The 8,748-nt window shown below is 44.3% G+C and overlaps 1 protein-coding gene across 2 annotated transcripts; it reads right to left on the reverse strand.

The window, feature by feature from the left end:
- Window positions 1-2,089: 2,089 nt before the first annotated feature.
- On the reverse strand, window positions 2,090-7,249 carry LOC143315189 (23 kDa integral membrane protein-like). 2 transcript variants are annotated; one of them, XM_076722725.1, is made up of 9 exons: window positions 7,092-7,245; window positions 5,328-5,393; window positions 4,952-5,077; window positions 4,658-4,732; window positions 4,407-4,502; window positions 3,832-3,938; window positions 3,420-3,513; window positions 2,966-3,049; window positions 2,090-2,698 (listed from the first exon to the last, which is right to left on the reverse strand). In XM_076722725.1, exons 1-9 carry the CDS (start codon window positions 7,149-7,151, stop codon window positions 2,576-2,578), a joined length of 831 nt encoding a protein of 276 aa, XP_076578840.1. In that variant the 5' UTR covers window positions 7,152-7,245; the 3' UTR covers window positions 2,090-2,575. The 2 variants fall into 2 exon arrangements, with proteins under 2 accessions (XP_076578840.1, XP_076578839.1); XM_076722724.1 differs by having other exon boundaries at window positions 2,099-2,698; window positions 3,802-3,938; window positions 7,092-7,249.
- Window positions 7,250-8,748: the final 1,499 nt, after the last annotated feature.

An 8,748-nucleotide genomic window follows, 5' to 3' on the forward strand; every position in this document is an offset into this window, starting at 1 on the left:
TTAGCTGTCTTTTATGAACTTAATCAGCAATTTTAACACTTTTTAGCAAACTCCTCTGACCTCAATTAGTATTTGTTAGCATTTTATTACCATTCTTTCATTAAAAGCACTATTGATTAGCAAAGTTAGCATTTGCCCTCCTGTGTTTTCTGTGTTTTCCTGAGCTCATGTCAATGTTCTGTGCAGGTTAAGTGTGAAAGTGGAAAAAGTTAAGAGTCGTCAGCTCCGTCTCAGAGGAAATCCTGTGAAAGCCGAGCGTGTCCTAAACAAAGAGACAAACAGAAGCAGAAGGACAAAAACGCGTCGACCTGAGCTTCTTTTCCGTCCATCGTCACGGCGACGGGACAACATGTGGAAATTAGCTTATTCTATAAACGTATTGTGCTTTGTTGCTGTCAAGTAAAGATTAAAGATAAATAAATAATCTGCCGCCCTGTCGAGGTTTCCAGTTTCCTGAACAGTACAATGATTTTTGGCACAGTTACAGAACTGCTCTGTTAAAGTACTTCATACACAATAAGCAATATATAACAAAAGTCACCTTAAGTGGATAAAACAGAATCATGTTGTCGGACTTCAAATACTTTTGTACCACATGATTGTTTTGCACATCTCAAATTATCTAAAATACAGCACATTTACTTAAATACTGTACTAAATTAAATACTGTACTTAGAGGTATTTGTACTTTACTTCAGCATTTCTACTGTCTCTTACAGGGCTAACAGGTGAACCACAGGGGCAGACAGGTGAGAGGTTTCAGGTAGTTTATTGCAGGTTAGCCGGGGTGGGGACATGAGGCCGGCAGGTCCAGAGCAGAGTGTGGCAGCCTGAGAGGTGAAGAATGGAGGGATGGACTGGGACGGAGCAGGAAACCTCAGGCGGACGACCTTGGGCCTGAACGGAAGGCGGGGCAGGTCTGGAGGACGACCAGACACTCGAAGACATGGGCAGAAGTGCTGGGAAGGCTGGACAGACGGACGAGACAGGCAGGACTTTCCAAGGACTGGACACGAGGCCGGCAGCGAGGACGGAAGCGCTCTGGAGGAACTGGGAGCATGTTGGCCGAGACGTCGACTCTGGACAACAGTGACTGCCAGCAGAGTCTACGGTCTGTTAGGGTGGAGGAGCAGAGTCTTTGTAGGAGGCTCGATTACTGCATGAGATGCACCTGGTGACGCTCTGCTCTGCCTTCAGCACACCTGTGTCCACTCAGACAGTCACACAGAGACAGAGACGTAAGACTGAACCAGCTAACTGTACGTAAAACAGTTCAAACAAACGCTGATGCTTCAGTCTAATAATGTCACGTGGAATCAGAGATCAGTCACAGCAGATATTTTACTGCAGGATGAGTACTTTTACTTTTAATACTTCAAGTCCATTTGCAGAAAATGCTTCTTCTTCAGTACTTCCACTTCAGTAAAAGCTCTTCTTCTTCCTCCACTGCTTCTTCTGAAAGCTGCCATTACAGAAATATAGAAATATAGATTCTGATGTACAGCATCATCCAGTAGGAAAGTCATTCGTGGGGACACCTGGTTGAACCTGTAGAGACGCCTCATACCTGTAAAACCTGCTGGAACCATCTAAACAGATTATTGGAGAGTTGGACTGTGTGGCTGGAACCAGGATCTTATTTTGAAGGGACTAAGAGAGGAGTCCTCTGGTCCTCTACAGGACACCTGTCCGAGGAGCCGGACTGAGCTTGTTTATATGTTAATGAGATGTTTACCAGCAGCACCTGTCCACCACATTCTTTGTAGGTACGCTGAGGATTAACAGAGTTTACTCATCAAATCGTTGTGTGTGTGGGAGTCGGTGTTTGTGGCCTCACTGTTTAACAAACCGTGAACTTATCTTCTTATAAATGACATTTGTTGTTTTCATGCTCCAGTAATCTGCCGCAGGAAGATCATTTAAAGTCAAAACTTTATCAGGGAAGCTTTTAGTGAGGAAGCAGGCTTAAACTGAGGAATCTGACCTGACTGAACCACAAACAACTCACTGACCTGCTGCAGGCTCACCATTTCCAGCATTACTGACATCTTGTGGCTGCAGGGGGAACTACAAGTGAAGACCACACATACACCACTGACACAAAAAACTTTATTTACAACGCAGTTCATCACAGCCAGCAGCCCTGCCTCCTGCTTCAGTCGTGAGCTGAGCGTCCACGTTCGGACTGGATGAAGTTTTCAAACATGTGGTCAGAAGCAGAGACAGAAGCAGTCAAAGCTCGTCTTCACACCGACATTCTGCCTGTTTTTTGACTCCGTGTGAGGCAGATCCTTTTGAAATGACACCAAGCTGAAAACCTCCTTAGCAGGGCCCCACATGGTTTCTGTCTAACTGTGAGATCATCCTGATGAAAGACAGGCTGCACGCCTGGAGACGCTCTGTCTTCTTTAACATCACGCTGAGAGCATCTTTAAAAACGTCCTGAAACGAGCAAACGGAACAAAACCAGCCCGAGTCACTGCTTCTGTCAAATATAAATACGCTGTTTGGAACAAAGATTCCTCAAAGAGTGAACGATGAAGCGGCGTGAAGTGACGAGGTCAGAGGTCAGAGGTCAGGTGAGGGAGGGTTTGGGCTGATATTTCACTCTGTTGAAGTCATCGACTGTAGATTCTACTGGAGGCGTCTTCCAGTATTTCTCCAGACCGAGCGCCAGACACAGAGCGATGGCCGCCATCTGCAACACACACACACACATACACACACACACACACACACACACACACACGACATGACATGCACAGTATAAAGTTGCATCGCTCATTTCCGTGCAGCTCCGTTATAATCAGATAATCAGTCTGTTTCCATGTCTCTCTTCCATTACGTTCATCCAATATTTTAGTCTTTTAATTCACCTAAAATCTGCATTCAGGACGCAAAATGACAAACGGAGAGAAAAACGCAAACTGGTCGAGCTGTGAAGGAGGACGGTGTGACGGGTTACCGTGATGGTGGCGAAGGCAGAGATGATTCCTATCCTCAGTTTGATGGGGAAGCTCAGGTAGCTCTTCAGGATGGGACCGCAGGGCTGCACGGGTCAAAGGTCAAAAGTCAACGTTCGACATGTTTAAAACCTTCTTTTTCTTCTTCTGACGGAAAGAAACTTCCCGGCTAACGGTCCATCAGTGAGGTCAGAGGTCAGTCATAAGCCTTTTATTACCACCTGTGTGAACTCGTGGTCTTTGTCTAAACTAAGTGCTTTTATTGCGTGAATCACCACAGACAGGAGGCCGGACCTCCACCTCCTCCCTGCGACTCCTGCGTGATTCAGACAAAGGTCGTCTCTGCACATCACCCGGGCAGCGAGAACGTTTGTCACCACAACGTCATCACGAGTGCAAGTGACTTCGTACATAAGCATCATCTCTCTGAGGCAGGGTCGTCTGAGCGTGCGTTACCTTTGAGTGAACCCATAATTTACCCATGACCTGTGCGGTCGGAGGGTAAAGGTCGCTGCCCACCATCACACAGGGTCCCTCTGAGCTGGAGTTACTGTGACACAGAGAAGAAGAAAACTGAAGCAGCACTTCTGGAATGCAAGCGAGGGCAGAGCCACAAAAACACAAGAACAGCAGAGATCAGCTGTTTTCACTGTTTGTCCTCTGTGGAGGAGGAGGAGGTCCTGAGGAGGTCCTGAGGAGGACTGTGTCCAAGCTCAAAGCTCTGTGTGCTACTAAAAAAATCTTTGGCACTCAAAAGCTTCAAGAGAAACTCAGACTCTTCTAGAAATCAATGAATCTGTTATTAAAAACGATCTAAACTGTAAAACTTAAACCTCACAGAAATCCAGAAAGTCTTTTCTCGTCTGACCTCGGCTGCAGGTCGGAGGCCGGAGGAGGAGCGGGAGGCGTGCAGAAGCAGGAGGCAGGAAGTTGATTCTCCCAATCCTCAAAACTCCTCAAACCACAACAAGAGTCCTGAGAAGCAGACAGACTTCATTCAGGACGTTTAGACGGTTCAGAGATGTAAAAGTCAGATATGAGACTGAAACCTGCTTTTAGTTCATCAGCAGACAAATAATCTCCCACAGCGAAACAACCATTATGTAACTTCCTCGTTACGTAACTTTGTGCTACTGTCCAGGATATTGTTGGTTAGTAGTTTGTGTGTGTGTGTGTGTGTGTGTGTGTGTGTGTGTGTGTGTATAAAATACATTTGGTTGATTGTTTTCAGGAGATAGTCTGTGTCAAGTGTTTCAGAACATCGTGAAAATGTGGAGAAAGACTCTGTAAATGTCTGAGAGCGCTAACAGGCTAGGCTAACAGCAGGAGGAGCACGTTTTACTGCCTGTGACAAACAGACTGTTTGTGTTTGCCGAGCTTCTTTCTGGATGACATCTTATTTACTTTACTGTTTTATTTCCTGCATGTGTGCATGTCTCGTACCGAGGTCTGGAGTTTGTTCAGTTCGCTCTGGATGTAACGCTCTGTTCTGTGGAGGGGGGTTACGTTCAGGAACACCTCATCCACGGCACCGTCCATCTGCAGAGCAGCACGCAAAACAACTGAGGAGCAGTGATGGAGAAAAGGAGCTGTGTGTGTGCAGCTGTGATGAACACCTCGGCCTGTAGGGGGCAGCAGTGTCGACTCAGAGAGGATCAAACAGCATTAAAGGTGACGCACAGACAGGAAGTTACCTGAGCTTGAACCTGAACCAGCGGTGAGGCAACAACCATCAGAGCCACGAACTCCACGAATATCAGAGCAGAGAACTGGAGGAGATAATCACAGGTTAGCCCCGCCCCCTCTGTGTGTGCATGTGCATACATATTTTACTGACGTTGTGGGGACATGCGTCTGTTTATACAGTCACACTGTGGGGACTTGCCTTCCTTATGAGGACAAAACACAAGTCGCCATAAAGCAAATCAGAAAGTTTTTAAGACTTGTGTCTGTATGTGTGTGTGTGTGTGTGTGTGTGTGTGTCTCACCACCAGCAGCAGAGGTTTGAGGTCCAACGTCGCAGCACAGATGCCCAGAACAGACAAAATCACTGTGACCGGACCGAACACCTGCAGGACCAGTAAACCATCACTACTGGGCAACTGGTCAAACAACTGGGAAAGAGACAGAGAGACAGAGAAGGAGACAGAGAGACAGAGAGACAGAGAAGGAGACAGAGAGACAGAGAGACAGAGAGACAGAGAAGGAGACAGATGGCCACTAAATTCATCTGAATCTGAATGAGCTGTTTACTTTACTTGCTGTTTTTTCCAACTTTACCACCTCCAGCTCTAATGTTAGATGTTATGAGGTTAGACACACACACACACACACACACACACACACACACACACACACAGTCACCTCAGCAACCGGTGTGCTGCCTTCGATGGAGGAAAAGCCGACGCCGATCATCACCACACCAGACACCTGCAGAGAGATAATGAGCGGAAACGTCAAAGGAGAGCTGGATTAAACTGCTGCGACTGAGAGTTTGTTGGGTTTCACAGAAGGAGGAAGTCCGTAAGTGCAGGAACATTCCTCTCAAACTGTTGTGTTTCCCCAGAGAGACGCTGGTCAGACTCCCATCAGCTGGGAACTCGGACGACGCTGAATCGCAGACGTCATCTGTCTCAGTTTTAAAGTTTCCAGGCTCTGTTTTACAACATATTCTTACACTGAAGCATTTTCTTGCAATTAGTCCTTAATTGAATGTTGTAAAGTTGTTTTGCAGCTACTGATATGATTAGATTTGCAATTTATTTAACGCTGTCAGGAAAATTACACAACACAATATCTGCAACACAAACAACAAAAAAGAAATCAAAAATGACAGCAGAGGAAAAAACAGGCCCATTATGGACAAAAGACAAAAATATATCAACAAAAAAACAATATGTATATATAGAGAGAGGTTATTTACAGTGTTTTTGCATCACTAAGCTCGAGTTCTGAGCTCTTTTCTGGTGGAGGAAGAAAAGGAAACAAAGAGGAAACAGTGGGAGGAGAAGAGAAGCACGAAGGAGAAAACAGGAGGAAATGAACAAGAAATCTAAACAACAATTAACCACTGATTACACAAGTAAGCACGTTACTATGAATGTTATATCATTTTTCTTGCATAAACACTGAACACATACAAACATTTTGCTGAAAAAAGTATGAATGCAGAATAAACATGCATCAGAAACGACCTTAAACGTTTCTTTGACATGTTGTTGTTGCCCATTGGACGAAGTGTCGACGCTGATATCAGCTCATTAAACTTGTAGCAGCTTTTGATGCAGGTTAGTGCTTTAGAGGTGAATCACAAGCTGATAATCGTTAAAGTTAAAAATAAAATACATAAAAGACAATAAAAAGAGAGATTACAGGCAAAAAAGTACTTTAAATATAACAGTAAAGTATTGAAAAGACAAACTAAGAAGGTAAGTTTAAAGTTTATGTTTAAAGATTTCATCACTAACATGTACATTAATGTAAAGAGCGTCACAGACATCAGTGTGTCGTCAGCGTAGAGCAACATGTTTTCAGAAACGACACAAAGAACCGTCGACAGACAAACCAGTTAAACACAGCTCAGACTGGTGATCACAGAACTGCACCGCAATCTGCCCGAAGGACAGATTATTAAATATGTGTGTTGAAGAAAATGATCTTTTTGCATTAAAAGCATTTTATTTGAGATTTTACTAAAAAACAGAAGATCAGCTTCGACCTGGAGCTCATGGAAAACAACTAAATCTGCTCTTCGACAATGAACTTTGAACCTTCAAATTTAGAAAGAGAGTGATTAAAGAAATTTAATCATATTGAATTCATATTTACAATTTTTACATCCAGCAGATAAATCATCGCTTTTTCAAATTTTGCATCATATTTAATTCCAGCATAAACCTGCTGCAATATGAATGAAAAGAAAGCTCAGAGTAAAGTTAAATAAAGCTAAAATTAAAATATTCATTTTAAGAAATCAGTTAATTTCTTTTCATTATCAGATAAATCTCCCTGCTGCTGATGAAGATTCGAGCTGCTCATCATCACATTCACCCTAACCAAGGTCAAACTAACAGCTAATTGCTATCAACATGATAGCAATTAGCTGTTAGCAGTTAGCGGTTAGCTTACCAGTAGCAGCACCGTGACGCAGATGGCGAGCCCTCGCAAGTAACTCCTGCAGCGAGCCATGACCGCTGTCTGTGAGCGTCGAGCTAAAATAGAAACAGAGTAAAGACCAGAGCAGACCCTGTGTGTGTGTGTGTGTGTGTGTGTGTGTGTGTGTGTGTGTGTGATGGATGTTGTTTAAACCTCAAGAGTGTTTGGCTGCAGAACGAAGAACATGACCAAGTTTGGAAGATCAGCTGGAGAGGAGAGGAGAGGAGAGAGGAGAGGAAACAAGAGGACAGGCAACAAGGAGAGGAAATGAGAGGAGTGGAGGACACAAGAGGAGAGGAAACAAGGAGATGAGACGAGCGGAGAGGAAACTAGGAGAGATAACAAGAAAGGAGACGAGAGATGAGAAAACAAGAAGAGGAAACAAGAAGAGGAGAGATAACATGGAGAGGAAATGAGAGGAGTGGAGGAAACAAGAGGAGAGGAGAGGAAACAAGGAGAAAGCTAACAAGGAGAGGAGACAAAAAGAGAAAACAAGAAAACGAGAGGAAACAAGTTCAGTAAACAAGAGGAGAGAAGAGGAGAGGAAACGAGGAGAGAAAAAGAAAGGAGAGGAAATATAAAGGTGAGGAAATATAAAGGTGAGGAGGAAACAAGACGAGGAAAAAGAGGAGAAATTAACAGTTATATTTAATTAAATGGGCAGGAAGTGGGGGGGGTGGATGGAGGAGTAGATATAAATGGAAAAACAAAAGAGAAAAACAAGGTGAAGGAGGCAAAGAGAAAGAAGGACGAGCCCTTTTAAAGTGACAGCGCCACCCAGTGGCTGAAGTGACCCTGACTTGTTTCTTGGTTCCATGAGCATCATCAGATCAGAAGACGTGACAGAGACATTGTGTGATCCTGTCAAGCAGCAAAATCCAGTAAATCCAACATGGAGGAGCCAAAAACTGCCATTCCTCAAATGGAGTCACTCCCCATAGACCTCCATATTAACATGTTTACAGCCTGGTCCAAACAGAGTTTTGGTCTCCACAGCTAGTGTCTCTGTCCATGACAACTGTAACTATTGCTGAAACTTATTCTTAAAGTTATGCATAATTATGGGCGTGGCTGTTTTGAGTGACAGCTAGCCGCGTGGCTTCAGCAATCAGGCTTCATTCGGCCGACTCAGCTCCACCTCTTTGATTTTTGGATTCGATAAGAGTTTTGTTGGAGTCAGACTGCCAAGATGGAGACAGCCGGAGTCTCTGAGCTTCACAATGGTTCTTCAGAAGCCCGAGGGGGACGTCACGGACACCACGTCCTTGTTTACACGTCTGTGGATCCTGCTGATAAGGGTGTCAAATCAGAGAAATGTCATCTGCTGGCAAACAATGTGATTATTGTTTAATTTGGACGACTTCCATGTGACCGTCGCTGTGAACGGCGGCTTCAGGGGGGAACTCACTTCAGTGAGTCACAAAGCACAGATGTTAAAACAGCAAAGACGGAGGAATCCAACACTGTTAAAGGGAACATTAGAGCATAAACAAGACGTGGACGGAGTCAAGAAGACGACATTTTACTCATGACATGTGTGAGCAGCTTTTGTCTTATGATGGCAACGTCTAAAAGATTTGATCCAACAGAACTGAAACAGAATCAGAGCAAATACAAAGTCCAGGAAAGT

The sequence above is a fragment of the Chaetodon auriga genome, chromosome 22 (genome assembly GCF_051107435.1).
Source record: "Chaetodon auriga isolate fChaAug3 chromosome 22, fChaAug3.hap1, whole genome shotgun sequence".
In the NCBI taxonomy this organism is placed as follows: domain Eukaryota; kingdom Metazoa; phylum Chordata; class Actinopteri; order Chaetodontiformes; family Chaetodontidae; genus Chaetodon; species Chaetodon auriga.

Excerpts from the sequence above, each read along its gene's own strand:
- LOC143315189 (XM_076722724.1), bottom strand. The coding sequence starts at position 7,151 with ATGGCTCGCTGCAGGAGTTACTTGCGAGGGCTCGCCATCTGCGTCACG. Across the intron at positions 5,394-7,091 it reads GCGTCACGGTGCTGCTACTG|GTGTCTGGTGTGGTGATGAT; the intron begins GTAAGCTAACCG and ends ATCTCTCTGCAG. Across the intron at positions 4,733-4,951 it reads TCAAACCTCTGCTGCTGGTG|TTCTCTGCTCTGATATTCGT; the intron begins GTGAGACACACA and ends TATCTCCTCCAG.